The 25380-nt window shown below is 41.8% G+C and overlaps 1 protein-coding gene across 5 annotated transcripts in view; it reads left to right on the top strand.

Moving 5' to 3' along the window:
- LOC139562188 (receptor-type tyrosine-protein phosphatase epsilon-like) overlaps window positions 1-25380 on the top strand; it is a 58519-nt gene that overhangs the window by 20303 nt on the left and 12836 nt on the right. For 2 of the 5 annotated variants that reach the window (XM_071379614.1, XM_071379612.1), the window contains exons 3-13: window positions 10903-11050; window positions 21022-21093; window positions 21277-21370; window positions 21845-21909; window positions 22553-22689; window positions 22878-22968; window positions 23485-23561; window positions 23690-23726; window positions 23900-23997; window positions 24544-24663; window positions 24801-24964. In XM_071379614.1, the coding sequence (XP_071235715.1) occupies window positions 21027-21093; window positions 21277-21370; window positions 21845-21909; window positions 22553-22689; window positions 22878-22968; window positions 23485-23561; window positions 23690-23726; window positions 23900-23997; window positions 24544-24663; window positions 24801-24964 (950 nt within the window). In that variant the 5' untranslated portion in view covers window positions 10903-11050; window positions 21022-21026. Of the gene's footprint in view, window positions 1-10756; window positions 11051-21021; window positions 21094-21276; window positions 21371-21610; window positions 21731-21844; window positions 21910-22552; window positions 22690-22877; window positions 22969-23484; window positions 23562-23689; window positions 23727-23899; window positions 23998-24543; window positions 24664-24800; window positions 24965-25380 lie in introns of those variants that run through there. The other 3 variants (XM_071379613.1, XM_071379611.1, XM_071379615.1) reach the window with 2 other exon arrangements.

Here is a 25380-nt window from a genome sequence, read left to right as displayed (position 1 = left end):
ACAGTCATGAGCTGCCAGAGCCTTCCGCCAGACAGGATCAGCCAGAGCCTTCCGCCAGACAGGATCAGCCAGAGCCTTCCGCCAGACAGGATCAGCCAGAGCCTTCCGCCAGACAGGATCAGCCAGAGCCTTCCGCTAGCCATGAGCAGCCAGAGCCTTCCGCTAGCCATGAGCAGCCAGAGCCTTCCGCTAGCCATGAGCCGCCAGCCAGCCAGGAGCTGCCAGAGCCGCCAGCCAGCCAGGAGCTGCCAGAGCCGCCAGCCAGCCAGGAGCTGCCAGAGCCGCCAGCCAGCCAGCCAGGAGCTGCCAGGGTCGCCAGCCAGCCAGGAGCTGCCAGGGTCGCCAGCCAGCCAGGAGCTGCCAGGGTCGCCAGCCAGCCAGGAGCTGCCAGGGTCGCCAGCCAGCCAGGAGCTGCCAGGGTCGCCAGCCAGCCAGGAGCTGCCAGGGTCGCCAGCCAGCCAGGAGTTGCCAGGGTCGCCAGCCAGCCAGGATCCGCCAGAGCCGCCAGCCAGCCAGGATCCGCCAGAGCCGCCAGCCAGCCAGGATCCGCCAGAGCCGCCAGCCAGCCAGGCTTCTCCAGAGCCAGCCAGCCAGGATCCGCCAGCCAGTCCGGTGCTGCCCTTCAGTCATGAGCTGCCCTTCAGTCATGAGCTGCCCTTCAGTCATGAGCTGCCTTTCAGTCATGAGCTGCCTTTCAGTCATGAGCTGCCCTACACTCATGAGCTGCCCTACAGTCATGAGCTGCCCTACAGTCATGAGCTGCCCTACAGTCATGAGCTGCCCTACAGTCATGAGCTGCCCTACAGTCATGAGCTGCCCTACAGTCATGAGCTGCCCTATAGTCCGGAGCTGCCCTATAGTCCGGAGCTGCCCTATAGTCCGGAGCTGCCCTATAGTCCGGAGCTGCCCTATAGTCCGGAGCTGCCACTCAGTCCGGAGCTGCCACTAGTCCAGAGTTGCCCCTCTGTCCTGAGCTACCCCTCTGTCCTGAGCTACCCCTCTGTCAAGAGCTACCTCTCTGTTCTGAGCTACCTCTCTGTTCTGAGCTACCTCTCTGTCCTGAGCTACCTCTCTGTCCTGAGCTACCTCTCTGTCCTGAATTATCTAGGGGGGACCGGTGTGAAGGTTCCTAGACCAGGGTTGGGGGCGAGGATCGCCACTCGGAGGACGCTAAGGAGGGGGACAAAAATAATGGTGGAGTGGTGTCCTCGTCCTGCGCCGGAGCCGCCACCGCGGACAGATGCCCACCCAGACCCTCCCCTTGACTTTTTAGGGGTGCGCCCGGAGTTCGCACCTTGAGGGGGGGGGGGGGTTCTGTCACGTTCCTGACCTGTTTTCTGTTGTTTTTGTATGTGTTTAGTTGGTTGTATGTGTTTAGTTGGTCAGGGCGTGAGTTGGGGTGGGCATTCTATGTTTTGTGTTTCTATGTTTAGGTCGTTGGTAATTAGCCTTATATGGTTCTCAATCAGGGACAGGTGTTTGACGTTTCCTCTGATTGAGAACCATATAAAGGTAGGCTGTTCACACTGTTTGTTTGTGGGTGGTTGTCTTCCGTGTCTGTATGTTTGTTCGTACCACACGGGACTGTAGCGTTTGTTCGTTCGTTTGTTGTAGTCTGTACCTGTTCCTGCGTTCTTCGTGTTATATGTAAGTTCTCATGGTTTAGGTCAGTCTACGTTCGTTTTGTTATTTTGTAATCATTCCAAGTGTTTGTTTTCGTGTTCGTTTTCGGCAGTTAATAAATTCATTATGTTTTCAAAACCCGCTGCATTTTGGTCTGATCACTACTCCTCCTCTTCGGAAGAAGAGGAGGAGGACAACCGTTACAATACCATGATGCAGCCACCACTATTCTTGATATGGAGAGTGGTACTCAGTAATGTGTTGTATTGGACGCTTAGCATATAGGACAAAAAGTGAATTGCTTTGCCACATTTTTTGCAATATTACTTTAGGGCCTTGCTTCAAACTGGATGCATGTTTTGCAATATTTGTATACTGTACAGGCTTCCTTCTTTTCACTCTGTCAGTTAGGTTAATATTATATTATAATTACAATGTTGTTGATCCATCCTCAGTTTTCTCTTATCCCAGTCATTCAACTCTGTAACTGTTTTAAAGTCACCATTGGCCTCATGGTGAAATCCTTGAGCGGTTTCCTTCCTATCTGACAACTGAGTTAGGAAGGACGCCTGGATCTTTGTAGTGACTGGGTGTATTGATACACCATCCAAAGTGTCATTTATAACTTCAGCATCTTCAAAAGGACATTCAATGTCTGATTTTTTTATTTTACCCATCTACTAATAGGTGCACTTCTTTGCAAGGCATTGGAAAACCTCTCTGGTCTTTGTGGTTGGATCTGTGTTTGAAATTCACTGCTCAACTGAGGGACCTTACAGATAATTGTATGTCCATGCAACTTTTTGTTTGACTTGTTAAGCAAATTTTTACTCCTGAACTTATTTAGGCTTGCTATAACAAAGGAGTTGAAAACTCATTGACTCAAGACATTTCAGCTTTTCATTTTTAATCAATTTGTAAACATTTCGAAGAACAGAATTCCACTTTGACATTATGGGGTATTGTGTGTAGGCCGGTGACCAAAGAAATCGATTTAATCCATTTTGAATTCAGACTGTAACAACAAAATTTTGAAAAAGTCAAGGGGTGTGAATACTTTCTGAAGGCACTGTGTATACACATGAATATTTGGTCTTTAATATCACTTGCACTTCTAGAGGCCTTAACAAACGCTTCCAAAGTTGCCGTGACTACAGGGCAAAACAGACCAAGGACATTGCAAATAGACGTGTTAGCTGCCGAAAACGATGTGCACGCTTCAATGGGGCAGAAGGCCGTGTGTTTTGATTTTTGAATGGCAAGATCGGGCCAGATAGCTAGCAACAATGACAAGAAGCTGCCATGTGAGGAATCGTGGGTGGCTCGTTTCGGCTAGTTTTATCTTGACCATGATAACATGTCTTGTTTTCAGGTGTTTTGACTGATGTCATGTCTATGCTAATATAGCTAAAATTCGCTATCTCAGGGGTCTTCAACCTTTTCCTGCCCAGGGACTCCCTCCCAGGTAAACCGGCGACCTAGGGACCCCCATCATACATTAGCAAAACATTTTTTTCACATGTCTTGTCATCAGGTGAATGATAATTTCAAGGAGTAATCAACATTTTAAAATGAATTGATTTGGTAGATAGTTTTTCATTATTTTGAACTCACCACATTATAATTGGATGAGGAAGTGTAACTCTAACATAGCCTATTAGCTAGACTGTTAACCACAAACACATTTTCACTTAGAGCAGCTGTTTAGCTGGTTAATCATAGGTTAGCCATGTGTTGGCAAAAATTTACTGTATGTTCAAGTCAAGAAAGCTTACCAGCAGCTAGCCTCTTAGCTACGGGAGACATGTATAACGTTACACATTGATCTGTAGAGATCTCTCAGAGCGAAGAGGCTAACCAACAATCAGCGGCACTTGCCGCACTCGGGCGTCATGCACCAATTATTTTAGAGGTGGCACGAAGTACGTGAGGATGAAGCGAGGGTGTTTGGAGATTTTTTAATTTTCAAAAACCTGAAACAGCACTTTCCTGCAATCTAAAGCCACAATCATTATGATTAATTCTATGTAAAAAAAAAAAACATATTTTTCTGCATAGGTTATCTAAGCATACCTATTTACCTGTTCAATTGTGATTTTAATGAGGGTGTCATTCGGATTGTTATAAATCACACAGTATTAATCTGCAGGTAAAGTTAACCAACCAGCTAGCTAACAGTAGGCTTTAAATAGCAATGCAAATGAATTTCTGACAAAATGAGATACGATTTATAACATTAGCTGGCGTTAGATACCAAGCAACTAACATTAGCTAGCCAGTCAGTTAACATTAGCTATCTTGCTAACAGTAGGCTTTAACTAGCAATGCAAATAACATTGTAACAAAATTAAATACAAATATTATCTGTACACGAAGCTAATGTTAGCTGTATACGTGAATTCTTCCCCAGCAGACTGGAACTCATTTGATTAAGGAAAATGACCTCTGTCTGCTCAGCTTTTATCATGTTTTTCCTTGCTTGTTATTGTTCATCTACAATTTCGTTTTTCACAGTCTTGTATGGAGTGTGTCAGTAATTACTATATTTGTGACTTTCAGTGCTGTTGTACTTGTTTGAAAAACTCACTTATTTGTCATGGGGCAATCCTTTTTATGTAATTATGTTGCCATTCCAAAAACTCAACTCACAGAAAGTAAAATCACACCCATCTTTTTCTGTGGGGGGTCCAGGGAGAGTTTCTATGCTTTGGCTATCCAGAGTATTTCATTAATTGTTAGAAACATCCTTTGTCATGGTATAGAAACAGACATGCACAACAGACACAATGTTGTAATGTGTATATTTAAATCCTTAGGACATATACTAGGACCTCATCGTGATTTTTAGTAATGTTGCTAAAATGTTTATTTCATGTGTTCAATGTTTCAATGTTTATTTCATTTATTTCATACATTTCATGTATGTTGTAGTCTCATCAGTAAACTGGTCAGATTAAGATATGGACTTAATCCACACTGCTTCAATTAGAAAAATGTATACTTCAGGCCAAAAAATGATTACATTAAGAATATGTAGATTTATTAGTTTATATATTTTTGTTCTGCGATTAGTCAGTGTACAAAGATGGGAAACATTCAGCCAGGGTCAATCCACTTAAAACCATTTTAAGAATATAAAGTAAGTTTTATGTTTTCATACATTGAAGAATGTAAACAGCTGTCTTATGTTGTGTAGCTAAATATAGTGCATTCGGAAAGTATTCAGACCCCTTGACTTTTTCCACATTTTGTTACGTTACAGCCTTATTCTAAGATGTATTAAATATATTAAAATCCTCAGCAATCTACACACAATACCCCATAATAACAAAGCAAAAACACGTTTTCAGAAATGTTTGCACATTTTTCAAAATAAAAACAGATATACCTTATTTACATAAGTATTCAGACCCTTTGCTATGAGACTCGAAATTGAGCTCAGGTGCATCCTGTTTCCATTGATCATCCTTGAGATGTTTTTACAACTTGATTGGAGTCTACCTGTGGTAAATTCAATTGATTGGACATGATTTGGAAAGGCACACACCTGTCTATATAAGGTCCCACATTTGACAGTGCATGTCAGAACAAAAACCAAGCCATGAGGTCGAAGGAATTGTCCGTAGAGCTTTGAGACAGGATTCTGCCGAGGCACAGCTCTGGGGAAAGGTACTAAAAAATGTCTGCAACATTGAAGGTCCCCAAGAACATTGTGGCCTCCATCATTCTTAAATATAAGTTTGGAACCAACAAGACTCTTCCTAGAGCTTGGGAGGTGACCAAGAACCTGATGGTCAGTCTGACAGAGCTCTAGAGTTCCTCTGTGGAGATGGGAGAACCTTCCAGAAGGACAACCATCTCTGCAGCACTCCACCAATCAGTCTTTTATGGTAGAGTGGCCAGACGGAAGCCAATCCTCAGTAAAAGGCACATGAAAGCCCGCTTGGAGTTTGCCAACATGCACCTAAAGACTCTCAGACCATGAGAAACAAGATTCTCTGGTCTGATGAAACCAAGACTGAACTCAATGGCCTGAATGCCAAGCGTCACATCTGGAGGAAACCTGGCACTATCCCTACGGTGAAGCATGGTGGTGGCAGCGTCATGCTGTGGGGGTGGTTTTCAGTGGGAGGGACTGGGACACTAGTCAGGATCAAGGCAAAGATGAACAGAGCAAAGGACAGAGATCCTTGATGAAAACCTGCTCCAGAACACTCAGGGCCTCAGACTGGGGCAAAGGTTCACCTTCCAACAGAACAACGACCCTAAGCACACAGCCAATACAATGCAGGATAGGTATATTCAGGGGGTACCAAGTCTCTGAATGTCCATGAGTGGCCCAGCCAAAGCCCAGACTTGAACCCAATCGAACATCTCTGGAGAGACCTGAAAATAGCTGTGCAGTGACGCACCAACCTGAAGTGACGCTCCCATCCAACCTGACAGAGCTTGAGAGTATCTGCAGAGAAGAATGGGAGAAACTCCCTAAATACAGGTGTGCCAAGCTTGTAACATCATACCCAAAAAGACTTGAGGCTTTAATGGCTGCTAAAGGTGCTTCAAGTTCTGAGTAAAGTACTGAGTAAAGGATCTGAATACTTATGTAAATGTGATATTTCAGTTTTTATATTTAATACATTAGCAAACATTTCTACAAACTTGTTTTTGCTTTGTCATTATGGGGTATTGTGTGCAGATTGCTGAGGATTTTATTTATTTATTCAATTTAACAAATTTTGGATAAAGTCAAGGGGTCTGAATACTTTCCGAAGGTCCTGTATGTGTTTAGTCTGACTCAATCAAATCAAGAAGGCCAATGAATAGTGAATTGTACTTAAACACAATATTGTGTTTTCAACTATTGTGCAATGTAATTTTTGTTTACTGATTCAAACCAATGGATGAGAACCTGGGACAGAAAATAAGTTTATATTGGGTACTATCAACTGGGATAAGTAACTGTTTTTAGCAGCTTTGGAATATGAGAAACCTTATCATGTAACCCAATATAAGCTTATTTTCTGTCCCAGTTTCTCATCCATTGGTTTGAATCAGTAAACAAAAATTACATTGCACAATATTCCCACCTCGGGTTGCAAAGGGATGGAATTTTTACTGGAAACTGTCTAAGTTTACCAGTAAACTACCGGAACTTTGGTATCTTTCATGATTTTATGGAATTTTTCATCTCATACCAGCCACTAGGTGACACTGGCTACATAGCATATAATAAAGTAGGTTTTCATATGATTTACAATTTTAAAGATGCACTATGCAGAAATGGCTTCCCCATTTCCTGGTTGCTAAAATTCTAATAGTTCGCCTAATTTCCATTCATGTGACAAAACAAACAAGTATTGTGTAGAGAGCAATGCTCCCTCTAAGCCGTGCACCTCCTCCAGGACTGCCATGCAGAAGAAATGCCAGGCTGCACAGATACCCAAGAGATTGAACTTCACTGAGTTCGCACCATATGTTTTTACTATATAGATTTAAAAAATAATCTGTGATCAAATAAACATTATATCAGCCCCTTTTCAATGCAACAAACCAAAACAAATCTAACTTTGCAGGATTTAGTCTGTTTTGTTGTAGGCAAAGCCAGAGCGCAATGGAGTAGAATTCTATTAGGAGCTATCTTTCAATCACACGCAAGTGAATGTGGTTTTCAGATCAGTTCCGGTCAGAGTGCAGAGCTGCAAGTGTGCACATTTGTTGACATTAGATCAGCAATGGGGAGTTACTCCTTCATACTGTATCTCAGTGCTTGAGACGTCACTACAGACACCGTTGTTCGAATCCAGGCTGTATCACAACCGGCCGTGATTTGGAGTCCCATAGGTTGGCGCACAATTGCCGCAGTGTTGTCCGGGTTTGGCTGATGTAGGCCGACATTGTAAATAAGAATTTGTTCTTAACTGACTTGCCTAGTTAAATAAAGGTTAAATATAAAAACAAAAAAATATAAAAAAACAAGCAGAAAGCAGATGAATGCCTAGCTTGAGCCGTCTATGGCACATGCTCCCTTCTCATGCTTACAATCAATGTTCACTGGAAAAGATTCTTGAACATTCTAAGTCCTGCATACTCCCCTCCAACCAGGCATGCTTTGTCAACCAACTTGTTGCAGTCAGAACATGTCAGTGCAAGAAAAGGTCAATGTCACTATTGACAAGGCAGAATGTGTTGCTGTGATAGATGCTCCAATGTATGTGGGGAAGGTATTATCGATGACATTTTCTGCACTCCCCAGCCAGTGTTTTACAAAAGCATTGACACAAAAATCAACAGACACATAAGCAAATTCATTGCAGATGAGCTGATAAGTATGTTTTGCCGTAGTTACAGACAATGTGGTAAATATGAAAGCAGCATGGAGAAAAGTCGAAGAAGCCTTCCCTCACATCACTCCAATTTGCTGTGCAGCACATGGTCTCAATCTTCTCCTGGGAGACATCATGGGCCTGGAAACCATGCAGACCCTGTACAATAAAGCCTACAAAGTAGTGAAATATGTCAAAGGGAAATGGATGGCCTCAGCAATGTTTAGAGAAAAACAGTGTGAAAACCAGAATAACACCTCTCTCAAACTGCCCTGCCAAACCAGATAGGGCTCCTCTGTAATAACGTGCACAAGCCTTCTAGAAGGGAAAGTGTCCCTGCAAGATATGGCCATCTCAGAGTCCATAGAAATTAATTCTACCATCAAGAAGACATTCCTTGAAGATGTGTTTTGAGAGCATGTTGGCAACTACCTGACCTTACTCACTCCAATTGCGTCTGCCATTAACCAGGTGGAGGGAGATGGGGCAGTCTGGTCAGATGTTTAATGGCTCTTCACAGATCTGCGTGAGCAGATTGGTGCTGCACTGACAACGTCTTTGCTGGATGAAGCCGAAGACGAGGCAGAAGATTGACAAAAGGCAAGACTTCTGCACCAAGCTCATCCATGCAGCTTTTTGCTAAATCCAAAATGTGCCAGAAAGCCTCCAATCCTATCTGCGGAGCAGATAATGTCAGCATACGAAATGACTTCAGTCATGGCACACCACCTTCAGCTGGATGAGGGAAAGGTTCTGGGGAGTTTGGCCAAATTCAGGACGTAGGATGGCTTGTGGAAAGATGATATTATTTGGACTTCTGCTGAACACATCAATGTGTCAACCTGGTAAAAGATACTCTGCAGCTTTGAAGCCTTGTCCTCCATTGCCTCAGTCATACTGCAGATACCACCTACATCTGCTGCATCAGAGTGCAATTGGTCACTCTATGGGATTGCGCACACCAAGGTAATCTTAGTTTTTATAATGAATTGATGATGTGCTGGTTTTATTGTCACTGTATTTGTGTATTTATTTGTGTTCTATGTATTGTACGCATCTTTTCTTGGTGTCCAATAGGCTGACCAACGAAAGGGTCCAGCAAATGGTGGCATTTCGTTCCAATCTGAAACTGTTTGAGCCAATAAAACGTCACAACACAAGATGAATGTGACTCAAAAGAATATACACTTGAAAGTGACTCAGAAGAATATACGTACACTTGAAAGTGACAAAGATACACTTGAAAGTGAATCGGAAGGAAATAAGGATGACAGAGGCCAATCCCCCGAGTACTAATGTCTGGAAAGGAGAATGTAATAACAAAGTAAAGCCCTGAATATATTTAATTTAATTTAAGATTATTTTCAACAAGAAAAGCCACCATTTCCATATATCAGAAATACCTGTATACTGTATTTCTAAAAGCTATTTTTATTTTACTATGTGAATATATCTTTGTTGCAAATGTTGTGGCTGCACTGGTGGCAGTAGTTAAAACTCATGATGTTCTATGTGATCTATCTACTCATGGACAAGATGGACACAGATGTAAATAATGTGAACAAAATATGAATACATTTATTTTTTAAAGGATTAAAATATAAATTACCAAAGTTACAAAAGATTGCCATCAAGTCCATGTGAATTATCAAAGTTACTGAATATTCCGGTAGCTTTGGTAAACAACCGGTAGCTTTGCAACCCTAGTCCCACCCTTGTTCCTAGAGGCCCCATTCACCCATCATGGCTCTGTATGAGTGGGCTTCTCCAACTGGGATCACTAATTCACCTCTGCTCTGACTCAGTGGCCGGTCACTAAACAATCTGGCTTTGTGTCTCCACCTGTGGGTAGAGGAACCCTGTGTTGGGAGAGAGGGAGTATGTGGGCACTCAGAGCCATGTTCTCTCCTTCATACATGGCTAGAGCCATAGAGTAACGGCACAGTCAAGGCTTTGTTTTGGGCACTCAGATTCCAAAATGCTACAATGTGTAGCAATACTTAGCTTTTTAGACCACATTGGAATGAAACACTGCCAATTCAAAATATGTATAGAATTGGATATGTTTTGTCTATGCCATGCCAATCACAGTATTGTAAAGGTGTTAGTCTTGGCTATTTTGAATATTTTTTGTGAGTATTTATTGTCTCTATTGTTGAGAGTTAACATAACGGTTTGTATATTCCTCACACTTTTCCTCTGAATTTCTGTCCGTGGGTGGGATTAGATTGGTATGCTTAACAATTAATAGCTCTTGAAATTGACATGTATTCCTTTGCCATGCTGTGTGGGCTAGATTAAAGTGGTTTATCACAGTCCAAACAAAGAAACAGAATAACACACACACACAAACACACACACACACAAACATACACACACACACACACGTGTGAACACTCTACACCGCTTCTCTCTTTCTCTCGCTTTACCACCCTTCCTTCTCTCTTACCCACAAAGTCTAGAATAGTACAATCTCTCTCTCTCCAGTACAGTTCACTCAAGTAGACAGACTCCCACTCCTTCTGTACACAGGAAGTAGCTTCATTAGTTTGTTCATCCCTTAGACTTTTCCTCTGTCAGGCCCAAACAATGAACAGGAGAAAAATCCCTATGACTAACAAGCAAACAGAGTGGAGTCCAGGTCATGACTTTATTCATTTAATTCCCTGGTCTTTTTAAAGCTACTTTGAATGTACTATTTCTGGGGTTGTCACCATGGTGAGGAAGTAATAGAGCTTTCTATAGCCCCTTTAAAAGCAGCAACCATGCTATTAACTGGGATCTAACCTTTTTTTCTTGTCTTTCTTCAGGTGGTATGCATTTATGTAGGTCACTGAACTCGAGCCTACTTTACTCTGTGACATGACCTAAAACCCTGAAGTCCCCTGAAACCCAGCTACTGGACCTTAGCTACAGGAATAGTGTGTCCTGATCATATCTACTACTCTCCCACCAGACCCTGTACCTCCTGAGACAATGTGAATGTGGACTGGGTTGTGGGTACAGAATCCCAAGGGGCCAGTCAGGAAGAGAATCAGACCTTCTGGCTGCTATGGACTATTGGATTAACTCCTACTGAATCCGGTCAGCTCTGCTTTTAAACTGTGAGTAACCCCTGAGTCGATTTCATTTCAACTCAGGCAATTCAGGACATCAATCTAAATGCATTATTTTAATGTAAAGGGACCCTTGTTTTCAATTAGGATTTCAATTCATTTCCTGAATTGACTTTGTTGACCCTGACCATGCTCCCGACATAATGATTAGTGATGTATAGGAGATTACGAAAATAAGATTATGTCACAGCTTCAATATTAAGGCATATTATGCTGTGATGACTTGTATGGATGGATGCTTAGCGCATGTTGGCTGAAAACAAAGCCCATAACCGAGAGGCTCAATACAGTATTCTTCTGAACAGACAAATATTCAACCTTCCTTCATACCACAACAACAGAAATATAGCCGTTCATTACGACAATGGATTTCATCGAGTTCTGAAGCGTGGAGTGGTGATCCAGATTTTTATCTGTAGCATGGCCTGCTACTTGCCAGTGAAGCCACCCTTCGCTTTAGTACTGTTTCTGTTTGTCTAATAGGGAAGTTTCTCATTATAGCTGCTAATACATAGCTTCTGAAGCCTCTCATCTCTCCTCTCATCCTCCCCTCTTTTTACTCGCTCCACTGACATGTATTTGTTCTCCAGGTCCAGTGTCTCCTCTAACAGACAGCCATGCTTCTGTGGTTGCTCTCCACTGTCTTTGTTCTCTCTCTCCTTGTAAAAAAAACAAACATTTTGTGTGTCATCCATCTTTAATCCCTGAAGCAAAGATGCTGCTTTTAGGTTTTATTGATTCATGAAGAAACCTGAACTTCAATGGATGTGGGTTGGGATGTCACATAAAGATGAATGTTTTCTCTTTGTTTCCTAAGACAAAGGGTACACTAGTCTAGCCTGTCTGATGGAATCTCTTTGAAATTGGAGATAAGGAAAGAGTTCAAGGGCAGTAAATGGATTGCTATATTTTGGGTGCCTTTTTTATGCTTGGATCAAATTTTGCAATCCCTGTATGCTTGTATCACCATGTCCATTGGTAAAGAACATACACAGAACATATTTATATGCCTGTGGGTACAGTATCCATTGTCATCTGACATTGGAACCCATAAAATATGTTTTAATAATTTATAAATCATGATGTTTTTAATCTAAGGTTCACTCATCACAATGTGCTCTTCATCTGGGTTCATTTGGATTCATGTCAGGCCGTAAACCATATTGTACCTATAGCCACTTCATGTCAGGGTGGATATTGTGGTCACGGTCATGTGCAATTCCGAATTCAATGCATCCTGTTTGTCAGATGAATGCTCCGTTCAGTTATCCATGCAATCCTGTGTGTGTGTGTGTGTGTGTGTGTGTGTGTGTGTGTGTGTGTGTGTGTGTGTGTGTGTGTGTGTGTGTGTGTGTGTGTGTGTGTGTGTGTGTGTGTGTGTGTGTGTGTGTGTGTGCGTGTGCGTGTGTGTGTGTGTGTGTGCAGATGTGCAGATGTGCAATAGCTTTTCAGGGCTTCCTGGAGTAAAGTAATGATGCAAAATAGGATTTTCCACTCAGGGTTATGGCTGGGATTAATATTTACCCACCTATAACCGTCCGTATTTCTGAAGGTCAAAATAGATTAGAGTGGATTCATCACATTTAAACAGTTACTTTCACATCATTTGAAGCACATACTGTACATTTGGCCACAGTACAAATTTACATAAACAATTTTGGCACAGTTTAGTGGTGAATCAAGTGAATGAAGCCAGTCATTGGCTGTCCAGAACGAATTAAATTAAATGTGACTAAAATATGAACGAATGTTCTGGGTGATTCCATGCCAGGAAGGCCTATATTGTTTTGGAAATTATCACTTATCAAACATGCTTCCTCTCAAGTTTCTATGCTTTTATTTGTATTGCAAACCATTTTTGAGAAAATCGTGATGAAAGTGGCAATTTTAGGCCCTTTTTAAAACCTATACACACGCCTCCAATGTAAGACCCTATGATCTTTGAACCGTACATGATACAGACAACATCATTGTGTCATTATACTCCATATAGTGTGCGCTAAAATATGGAGTATGTCTGGATTCTGAAATACAATTTTTCACATTAATTTATTCAACAAAAAAACAATATACTCTACAAGTACATCACATTTCCAGAGTGGGTGCACTGCTAATTTTGCAGTTATGATACATTTTATGAGCACCACCAACACAGTGAATGGAAAAATTGATTCAAAGGGTACTTACACCCTCTGCTGGTGATTTGCTGAATGTGATTGGTTAATGACCCACTGTAAATTTCTATGTATAAAAATAATAAAAATAAGCTAAATCTAAAAAAGATATATATTAAAGAATAAGGCACAAGAGGTGCTATGTAATGAATACAGTCACAGGTAAATGGTGCTGTTTGCATCAGGCCAGTCAATCCATTTACCTTACTGTATTAACTATATAGCACTGACTTGCATGCCTTATTGCTTTTATAAAACTGTTACCAACATATTAAAATAACAATGATTTACATATTTTCAGTAGAACCGTTATTTGGATAAGTTCATTCATACAATTTCATCCTTCTACCCGAAGTAGTCGGGACAAAAATCTGGTTGTCAGTTTTTTTGGTTCTGTTGCTATGCAAATCCAATCAAATCAAATCAAAGTTTATTGGTCACGTACACAGTTTAGTAGGTGTTATAGCGGTGCAGCGAACTGCTTATGTTACTAGCTCCTAACAATGCAGTCAAATGGCAAACAGCTCAAATGTAAACAGAAATACAAAAAAGGAAGGCAATAAAGCAAGAAAGGCAGGACAAATCCAATGAACAACCCAAATAACACTGTAGCAGTATCAAAAATGCAATCTATCCATATATATACCGGGGAAATGTACACAAGATAAACTAAGAATGATATGTACAGCAGTAGATATATTAGAGTGAGCTATGTCAAGAATCCAGTATATAAATAATTATGCGGTGCATAAACAGTGTAAATACAATACAATGTACTGTAGTAGAAATATTAGAATAAGTTATTTTGCTCAGATTTCCTCAGAATAACTGTTTTTCTCAGATGTCCTTTATTAAAGTCCCCAGCTACAATAAATGCAGCCTCAGGATATGTGGTTTCAAGTTTGCAGATAGTCCAGTTCCTTGAGAGCCGTTGCGTGTCTGCTTGGGTAGGGAATGCAGGCTGACTATTCAGGCTGACTAACGTTCTTGTCATTTAAAAGCTCGCCAACTTAGAATGACAGTAAACTAGCCGCATTTACTTGGACATATCCATAATAATGACATTGATGCGTGATTTTGCCTGGCTCAGAAAAAGTTAAGGTCTCGTCGGGACAACGGTCACTCTGTGGTACAGGGGAGATTGCATTTCAAAAGTGAAACATTGTTTCTGAGTTCGAACAGGCAGACAGACAGCAAGGCTTATTTTAACCCCCATTTATACAAACCAAATGGTAGCCTAGAAGCAAAGGGAATTAAAGATGCACTATGCAGAAATCGCTCCACCATTTCCTGGTTGCTAAAATTGTAATAGTTCGCCTTTCAGTTTGTGACAAAACAAGCAAGTATAGGGTAGATAATCATTGTACCATCTAAACTGATGTGAAATATATTTTCCATAACCAAAAATAGTGTATTTTCAGCTGTTTGAAGCTGATGTACAAAACCGAAAGTAAAAGACGCAAAAACGAAACTTAAGAACGGGCAGTATAGAAATAGCATCTATGTGAATTTGGTCATCATCCAAAAAATTACATATTGCAGTTTTAATGTGCAAATTGAGATAATTCAAGAGGTGATTCCAACAGCAACATGAACTAGATTATATTGTTATGGAGGTGCAGTGATAATTCAGATGGAACTGTTAGCAGGCATATGTGTGCCTGTGTTGCAAATACAGCATGGTTTGGAATGCTGCTCGTCCACTCAGCATTCAGGATCCAAACAACCCATTTTTCGAATCAAATGTCAAAGACATTTCTTTTGGAAAAGTTGTATTATTACATTTCCTTTAAAAACGGCTCATATATATTTTTGTACATCATTTAGACACATAACTGAATTAAAGCATAAAACACAGCATTTGAATATTACATTTAAATGTGTTAAAAAGTACATGTTAAAGACAATAGAAACAACCATGAATAAAAGTACTTTTCTTTGTAAATACCTCAAATCTATAGAAGCCATTTAAAATGTGTACAACTGATTTAACAAAAGTAAAACATTTTTAAGACATGAAAACATGTTTTTTTTAAAGTCACATTGTTAAAAAGCTGTCTTTGGTTCTTTGAACAGGAGCGGGGTGGTGGTTATCAAACTCGCCTCTTCCTGCTCTTCCGAATCAATTACTGTCCTTCGGGGCCCAGAGGAGATCCCTCCCCTAGGCGCAACGCCCTGGGCGCCGCAGCACTGTCAGGCCGTGGCCGCCGGGACCTTGGGTGTTGTGGAGGACCCTTTGCTTGGGGTCGAGGCCCCCTTTCTTCTGTACCACCCCAGGGCTTCCGTGGCTACCATGGACACTGCCTGGGGGGTGCTCTCTACTCGTTTCGCTACCAGCAGGTTGCGGGAGGACCACAGTGCTTCCTTCAGACACGTGAGGGTGGGCCAGAGCTTGGTGAAGGCCTTTTATGGAATAGGCCTTCGGCCCACCCCATACAGCACGAGCTGGGGCGTTAGATCCTCCCCTGCTGGCAGACACGGGGAGATCAGGGGGCCTGCTTCCTTCCACAGCTCCCTGGCGGCTCTGCACTCCCAGAGCAAGTGCCTCACCGACTCCTCTTGGTCTCAGCCTGGTCGGGGCACGCGGATATCCTCGCCATGCCCCGGGAGTGCATAACGGCCCTGACCGGGAGGATCTCGTGGGCGACATTTACATTTACATTACATTTAAGTCATTTAGCAGACGCTCTTATCCAGAGCGACTTACAAATTGGTGCATTCACCTTATGATATCCAGTGGAACAACCACTTTACAATAGTGCATCTAACTCTTTTAAGGGGGGGGGGGGGTTAGAAGGATTACTTTATCCTATCCTAGGTATTCCTTAAAGAGGTGGGGTTTCAGGTGTCTCCGGAAGGTGGTGATTGGCTCCGCTGACCTGGCGTCGTGAGGGAGTTTGTTCCACCATTGGGGTGCCAGAGCAGCGAACAGTTTTGACTGGGCTGAGCGGGAACTGTACTTCCTCAGAGGTAGGGAGGCGAGCAGGCCAGAGGTGGATGAACGCAGTGCCCTTGTTTGGGTGTAGGGCCTGATCAGAGCCTGAAGGTACGGAGGTGCCGTTCCCCTCACAGCTCCGTAGGCAAGCACCATGGTCTTGTAGCGGATGCGAGCTTCAACTGGAAGCCAGTGGAGAGAGCGGAGGAGCGGGGTGACGTGAGAGAACTTGGGAAAGTTGAAAACCAGACGGGCTGCGGCGTTCTGGATGAGTTGTAGGGGTTTAATGGCACAGGCAGGGAGCCCAGCCAACAGCGAGTTGCAGTAATCCAGACGGGAGATGACAAGTGCCTGGATTAGGACCTGCGCCGCTTCCTGCGTGAGGCAAGGTCGTACTCTGCGAATGTTGTAGAGCATGAACCTACAGGAACGGGTCACCGCCTTGATGTTAGTTGAGGCGACCATATATATATATACATACATACATACATACATACATACAGTGGGGAGAACAAGTATTTGATACACTGCCGATTTTGCAGGTTGTCCTACTTACAAAGCATGTAGAGGTCTGTAATTTTTATCATAGGTACACTTCAACTGTGAGAGACGGAATCTAAAACAAAAATCCAGAAAATCACATTGTATGATTTTTAAGTAATTAATTTGCATTTTATTGCATGACATAAGTATTTGATACATCAGAAAAGCAGAACTTAATATTTGGTACAGAAACCTTTGTTTGCAATTACAGAGATCATACGTTTCCTGTAGTTCTTGACCAGGTTTGCACACACTGCAGCAGGGATTTTGGCCCACGCCTCCATACAGACCTTCTCCAGATCCTTCAGGTTTCGGGGCTGTCGCTGGGCAATACGGACTTTCAGCTCCCTCCAAAGATTTTCTATTGGGTTCAGGTCTGGAGACTGGCTAGGCCACTCCAGGACCTTGAGATGCTTCTTACGGAGCCACTCCTTAGTTGCCCTGGCTGTGTGTTTTGGGTCGTTGTCATGCTGGAAGACCCAGCCACGACCCATCTTCAATGCTCTTACTGAGGGAAGGAGGCTGTTGGCCAAGATCTTGCGATACATGGCCCCATCCATCCTCCGCTCAATACGGTGTAGTCATCCTGTCCCCTTTGCAGAAAAGCATCCCCAAAGAATGATGTTTCCACCTCCATGCTTCACGGTTGGGATGGTGTTCTTGGGGTTGTACTCATCCTTCTTCTTCCTCCAAACACCGCGAGTGGAGTTTAGACCAAAAAGCTCTATTTTTGTCTCATCAGACCACATGACCTTCTCCCATTCCTCCTCTGGATCATCCAGATGGTCATTGGCAAACTTCAGACGGGCCTGGACATGCGCTGGCTTGAGCAGGGGGACCTTGCGTGCGCTGCAGGATTTTAATCCATGACGGCGTAGTGTGTTACTAATGGTTTTCTTTGAGACTGTGGTCCCAGCTCTCTTCAGGTCATTGACCAGGTCCTGCCGTGTAGTTCTGGGCTGATCCCTCACCTTCCTCATGATCATTGATGCCCCACGAGGTGAGATCTTGCATGGAGCCCCAGACCGAGGGTGATTGACCATCATCTTGAACTTCTTCCATTTTCTAATAATTGCGCCAACAGTTGTTGCCTTCTCACCAAGCTGCTTCCCTATTGTCCTGTAGCCCATCCCAGCCTTGTGCAGGTCTACAATTTTATCCTTGATGTCCTTACACAGCTCTCTGGTCTTGGCCATTGTGGAGAGGTTGGAGTCTGTTTGATTGAGTGTGTGGACAGGTGTCTTTTATACAGGTAACGAGTTCAAACAGGTGCAGTTGATACAGGTAATGAGTGGAGAACAGGAGGGCTTCTTAAAGAAAAACGAACAGGTCTGTGAGAGCCGGAATTCTTACTGGTTGGTAAGTGATCAAATACTTATGTCATGCAATAAAATGCAAATTAATTACTTAAAAATCATACAATGTGATTTTCTGGATTTTTGTTTTAGATTACGTCTCTCACAGTTGAAGTGTACCTATGATAAAAATTACAGACCTCTACATGCTTTGTAAGTAGGAAAACCTGCAAAATCGGCAGTGTATCAAATACTTGTTCTCCCCACTGTACATACATACATACATACATACATACATACATAATACATATATTTGTTTTATACCTCTTCTACATAGAAATTGACATTATAGGTCATTAACCAATCACAAGCAGAGGGAGTAAGTTACCTTTGAATCTATTTTCCCATTCACTGTCTTGGTGGTGCTCATAACTACTATCATAACTGCAAAATTAGCAGTGTAACCACTCTGGAAATGTAATGTCCTTGTAGAGTATATTGTTTAAAACAATGTCTATAAAATGTTTTATTTTGAATAAATTAATGTAATAAAATTGTATTTCAGAATCCAGACCTACTCCATATTTTAGAGCACAGTATACAGAGTATAATGACACAATGATGTTGTCTGTATCATGTACGGTTAACAGATCAGGAGGCATGTGTATAGGTTTAAAAAGGGCCACTTTCATCATGATTTTCTCTGAATTGGTTTGTGATAGAAATGTAAAAGCATGACAAGCATCATTCCTCCCAATGAAGTTTCTATGTGAGAATTGCCAGAACAATCTGAGATAACCCAAAACAATGTGGGCCTTCCTGGCGTGGAATCACCCTTCTTGTTCATTGGCTCTAATGGACAGGAAGTAAAAACCTCTCAAATCTGAAAGCTCCTGTACAGTACGTATCCAGTTGGAATGGAATACATACTTTTAACTGCACATCTCTGCTTTAATTAATAATACAAATAAATTAAAAGGTTACAAGTCTTCTGTAGGGAAAGAGCATGCTATTTTTAATGGCAAGCATTTTTCTCAGGGTCTGTCATGCTCACTTAGGTTTGCGTGTAAGAGTTGAGGTGAGACCGAGCTGTTCCTTTTTTGGATGCAGCTGTCATCAGTTTCTCCACATCCTGCATCTTTCTTATAAATACCATTCATTTATTGAGTTACTTTATGATATTGAGTTTTGCAACTTTCTCTTTTTGGTTTTGATGCATTGTTGTAGATATATACATCTATTCATATTTAATGAATTACATTATGTATTAATAACATTACCTGCATGGAGAAATCCTTGTTAGGTAAATGCATTTTTGAATATGGTAATAACATATCATGCAATGCTTGAGAATTGCTACTGCAGCATGCTAAATACCATTGAGGCAGTCTCATTGAGTTTGGGAGCTTTTATAATCAGCAATAATAATTACATTGTAGTTCTGGGTCCAACTCTTAACATACTTTTGATAGCACTGAGAAGGACTGCTGAGTTGAAGGATTTAAATTAAGTAGCTTTGCCCTCCTTCTTTCCCAGTTATCCTGCCATAGCCCAAACCTGTTTCATAACAGGGCAGAATTCAATCAAACATGCACTCTGGAAAACAAAGACTGCAGTGCGGGAAGGAAACCTAAATGTGCCTAAACCGTGTGATATACAGTGTTAGGCTGTATAGGAATGGCAGAATCATTGATGCCTTCATGGTTAATGTTGTGTGTAGCCCAGTATGGTGGAATGCCAACACTGTGAGTGAATGTGTTTTTGCCCAGTGGAGTTCTGCAGGGAGCAGGTGTTGACACTGTCAGCTTGTTAACACTGGGGAGAGATTGGGCACCTTCAACACAGTGTGGCACATATGCAGTACATGCCCCTTGGCTTTGAACATATGTGTGTGTGTGGAGGGGGTGAGATTGAGAGAGGCGTATGTGTTTCCAAGAAGTCACGAGTTAGGCCTTTCAGGATGACCCACTTCTAGTGAAGCTACTAGATTTGAAGTATGAATGATGAGGTCTATGCCAAACAGCTTTTTCTAAGGCTAAGGAGACATGTAATATAAAATGATGCTCTCTAGTCTGCGCATGGATAAAACACTGGGCAATAACTGTTCTCGTATATAATACATTGCATTTAAATAGATTTGCCCAGGAGTGAGGGAATTATAGACAGACTGCTAGGAAGATACAGAGAGGTAGAAATGCATAGTTTGGGATAGAGATGCAATGCAGGTAATAGTGATGAAATAGAGAAAATAAAGCCATGATGACAGGACAGCTATCAGCTTGAAGGAATCAGTGTATTAAGAAAGAGTGAAGATTCTTGGCTCAATATGGCTCAAAACAGATGGCCTTGTTCTCTCAGCTTCTGTCCATTGACATGAGTGATCCTTTTTTTTCTCTCAGACCCCGTGTTTCATATATTAAACTCTCCATTTTCAGTTAAAGTGCTTATGTATCCTTGTAGTTGCTTCACGCTACATAGTGCTACTCAATGGGACCAGGAGTTTCCTCATTTCTCTTCCTTCAGATGGATCGTTCTGCAAAAATGATATTTTTCTCTCTGTTTTCACTGTTTCTCACTCCCCCTATCCAAGCACTTCTCATTGCTATGTCTCTCTGTGTGAGACTGCAGTGTGAGATTCACATCCCTTGAGCTTGTTTAGCTCCTCTCCAGTCTGTCTAGGACTACAGGGGATCTGATTTCTGCTGTCTATGAGATAGTGCTTCCTGTTACCTTGATATGTGTATTTTAGGGATGTGAGATCCGAGGTGATGCACCATACTGCTAAGTGGACATGCTAGGACAGGACAAGAAATGGATAGGATACAAGGAGTTACACAATCATACGGACAGAGGGCCTGCCATCATTCCCTTATTTTCACAGACAGCACTGTCATCACCAGGCCAGGATTTGTTTGTGTCGTGGGCGCCCTCTAGTGGAATTAATGAAGCATCACAGCTTCTGCATTCTCTTACAGTATTATGTATTCACTCATGTTCTGTTTATCTCCACAGTCACAATGGTGTTGTTTCTGATTGCAACTACAATAACCTTGAATAACTCCTTTCATGAGAACCAGACTTCAGGTAACTAACTCCCGCACGAATAGTGAATTAAACAGAACAATCAGCATTAATTAACTTGATCATAACTTTAAACAATTGGTAGACCAATAGCTCAATTATCTATTAAAATGGTTACATGTAAATATTGACAACACTTTTTGTATATGTAGTATACAAAATAATGTTTGTATCTTTGTTTCCCAGAAAACCCCACCCCCCAGGGTGCCCATGTCCTTCCCTCTACGCTGATCTCTCTTCTTCTCATCATCATCATTCTCCTGACAGTATACTTCCTAAGGTAACAAACAACACTGGATGGCTTCACCCCACCCCCACCGGTTTCTTATCAGCCCAGCCTACCCCCACTCTCTGTGTGTGTGTGTGTGTGTGTGTGTGTGTGTGTGTGTGTGTGTGTGTGTGTGTGTGTGTGTGTGTGTGTGTGTGTGTGTGTGTGTGTGTGTGTGTGTGTGTGTGTGTGTGTGTGTGCGTGCGTGCGTGTGTGCTCCAACAGCTGCTCTACCAGTTAAACAGAAAACAAATGGCTAGCTGGGTCAGATCAGACCATGCTCTCACCCATTCACTCACTCTGTTAACTCCTCTCTCAGTGGTGAGGATACTATCTGCTTCTCATGAGAAAGAACAGCTTTCAGTTCAGATGGTGGGTTTCTATTTCTACTGACTTGTTGAGCTGAAATATAATTTTTCTGGGGTTAGGGTCAGATAACGTTTTTGTTTCGTTTCCATTTTCTGTTCTCTCTCACCCTCTGGTTAGGTTTAGAAACCACAGGAAGGCTCTTGTCTCTCAGAAGACTCCAAATGGCTTCTTGGAAGATCAAGGTATGTCTCGACTTCATTATGTTGCACATTGCCACGTACATCTTACGTATACAATATTGCATTTGAACCATTGAGTATGTGTTGTGGGATGTGATGCGAGTCTTAGGTTGTGTGTGTACAGTAGTCCTTTTTGAAATTCCATACTGATTGAATCTGTGCTCTAGATAAGTCATCACAATCAAAACAGAAAGTCAAGTCTATTCTGTAGAGATATCCTACGCTGTTGGCGTATGCTGGTATTGAGAGCTGTCAAGACATGAACCGACAAGTCTAAATAATAATATGATTCACAGTCTTCATTGCCACATTTGAAGCAAAATACCTTGTAATTAATGTAACTTTCACATGTAAAGTACAATGTTGAGTAAGTAAGTGAAGTGTGAGTGAAGAATTGAAGACCCAGACAGTTGTTTATATACATCTCCTGTATGAGGTCACCCTCCTTATGGTCACCTCATCATTTTTTACATTTTAGTCATTTAGCAGATGCTCTTAACCAGGGCGACTTGCAGTTGTCACCTGCGTGTAATGAGGTGATCTAGTTCTGTCTCTAAAAAGAGAGAGGCAGAACTTTATTTATTTTTTCACAATTCTTGTACTGAATGTAAAAACATTGACGTTCCAATGTTTTTGTTTCACACAGGAGAGCAGACAGTGGTCCTCCTCCCACGATCCCCCTCTCCATCCAAGAGGTACTTCCCCATCCCCCTGGACTCGCTGGAGGACGAGTTCCGAATACGCTCGGCAGACGACTGCAAGCTTTTTAGAGAGGAGTTCAATGTAGGTTCCTTTTCAAACAACACATAGTGCTTACAGTAGTAATGTGATACCTTCATAGTGTGATACCTAATAATGTAATGAAGAGTTCATACTTCTTTATGCTATTACATATTATGCTGCATGTCTGAAGGCTTCATGACTGGCTTAGTTTGAACCCCTGTGTTCGTGTTTGTGTTGTGTCTGTATAGTCACTGACCTGTGGCTACCACCATGGCTCCTTTGAGGAGGCTAGCAGGGAGATCAACAGGGACAAGAACAGATATCCAAACATCCTACCATGTGAGTGATGGAATTGTTATGGGAATACATTTTGTAACCATTAAACCCACTTAAAGGGCAATTCCGCTACTTTTCAACTTCCTATTCATTGTCTCAAAAACATACATGAAAACGGCGCGTTTCTATGGTATTTCTGGTTAAAAAGAATAAGAAAGCTCCTAAAAAATGCTTATCTGTGACATCACATGGTAGGATTAAAAGTAAGAACAGGGATTTTTCAAAACCTGCAATGCATTTCTAGCCAGCGGGAGGTTATTTCCTTGCTGATGTCATCGAGTAGAACTTTTTAACTTGAAACTTTTTTCTACAAAACTTCGAAATGCGCCATTTTCAAATATGTAGACACTGTTATTGTGCTAGAGATAATGAAAATTACGTTGAAAATTGTGGAATTGACCTTTAAGAGTAGATTGAACTTTTTTGAGATAAAGCAGTTTGATAACATAATGAAATAATTTTAAATAGGCGTACTTATTTTCCTTGTACAATTTTGTCTCTTTCTTACATTTTCAACAGATGACCATTCCAGAGTGTTGTTAACGCAAATAGATGGGCATTCTTGTACGGACTACATAAATGCCTCATACATAGATGTGAGTTGTTGATATTTACTCTGTATTTCGTTCTGTCCCATTATGGATAATTTAAATGCGTCCAGTATAACTTCCTTTCTCACTACGATCTAATAAACTCAGCAAAACACCTTTTTGTTTTTCACCAGGGTTATAAAGAGAAGAACAAATTAATTGCAGCTCAAGGTGAATATAACTTTGTACAACCATTTGTGCAAAATACTGTACTACTAGAGGATTACTGAATGGAAAAAAACGTATTTTATGTAAGCATATAATTTTTCTAGCACCATAGGCCTATTGTATAACTAGTATGTCCACTTACATCTATGTAGTAAGTGTCACTCTCTTTTCCATAGGCCCAATGCACGACACAGTGGCTGACTTCTGGCGGATGATTTGGGAACAGAAGACTGCTACTATAGTGATGCTCACTAACCTGAAAGAGAGAAAAGAGGTGAGTTTCTCTTCTCTCACTTTGGCTGCTCCATTATCTGCGTATACAACCAGTAAAGAATCTTCAGATTTGCTAATGGGCTCTCATGTTAGATGTTCTTAAGGGCCTTTGCTAGGCTCTTTCTTGTCTTCTCACACCTCAAGGTCATGAGTATAATTGATTTGACCCTCTCCTAACTTTCCCAATCCATACAATGTGTCACCCCAAATTACTTGGCATCACATTTTATTGAACCTCAAGGGGCTGATCAATAAAGAACAAAACAGGGGGTTTAGCTCCACCAAACAGAGATGGGGGATCGATAACTAAATAATTGTTGATAAAGTTGTCCAAGGCTTGATTATAATTACTCTCATTAACGGTCTAGAAGATCAGAGTGATGAACTTATTGACTGACAGACAATCACCTATGTCCACGTTTATCACCTATAAATAGAGTTTCTGGTCACTAATATGAATTCCCATAAAAGTCTCTGTCATTCATATTGGTCAACTATAGTTTGTATTTTTTTTGCTTTGCTGAATGTCAATTGTTCCTCTCTTCAGGACAAGTGTTACCAGTACTGGCCAGACCAGGGCTGTTGGATGTATGGGAATGTGAGGGTGGCAGTGGAGGACTTTACTGTACTGGTGGACTACACCATCCGCAAGTTCTGTGTACAATATGTAAGTATCATTGTATGTGCCTACATGACAACCCTGCACAGGATCCCTCACTTTGAAATACACGATGTGTGAAACCCTGTGACATTTACAGTATATTTTTCTAAACGATTGATGTCTTTTCCTGTTGTTGTAAACAGCAGGGGAATGATGGCCCAAGGGCCCCCCGCTTGGTCACCCAGCTCCACTTCACCAGCTGGCCAGACTTTGGGGTGCCCTTCTCCCCTATCGGCATGCTCAAGTTCCTCAAGAAGGTGAAGACAGTCAACCCGTCCTATGCAGGACCCATCGTGGTGCACTGCAGGTACTGAACCAGGGGAGGAGACTGGGGATTCTAACTGGAAAAGCTCGTCTACAAGCTGTACTCAATGAAGGCTATAGTAGTTAATTTAGTTCCTTATGACATGTATAACTTAACACAATCGTAGTGTCAAATTGACCTATCGTGGTGTCTAAAAAAGTATGCCAACCCTCTTCCCTTTATTTTGTATTGGTATGGCTGGAATTTCAAAGCACATGTCATGTAATATGAAACCACCACATCACTGAAGTCAGAGACGTGCAGGAACAACTGTTGAAACAGGTGTTGGTATTGGGGCTTTGCTTTCTGAATGGGCCTCATTGATTGGTCTCCAACACCCTAAGCTGGCATCCCTGACTGCTGTCTGTGTCACTGGCCCTTAAAACACTATGGATCTTGTTGGCTTGTGGACATGTAGC

This window comes from Salvelinus alpinus, chromosome 32 (assembly GCF_045679555.1).
Source record: "Salvelinus alpinus chromosome 32, SLU_Salpinus.1, whole genome shotgun sequence".
Taxonomy (NCBI): Eukaryota; Metazoa; Chordata; class Actinopteri; order Salmoniformes; family Salmonidae; genus Salvelinus; species Salvelinus alpinus.
The sequence above is the reverse complement of the archived record's forward strand: the minus strand, read 5'-3'. Positions and strand labels throughout refer to the sequence as shown.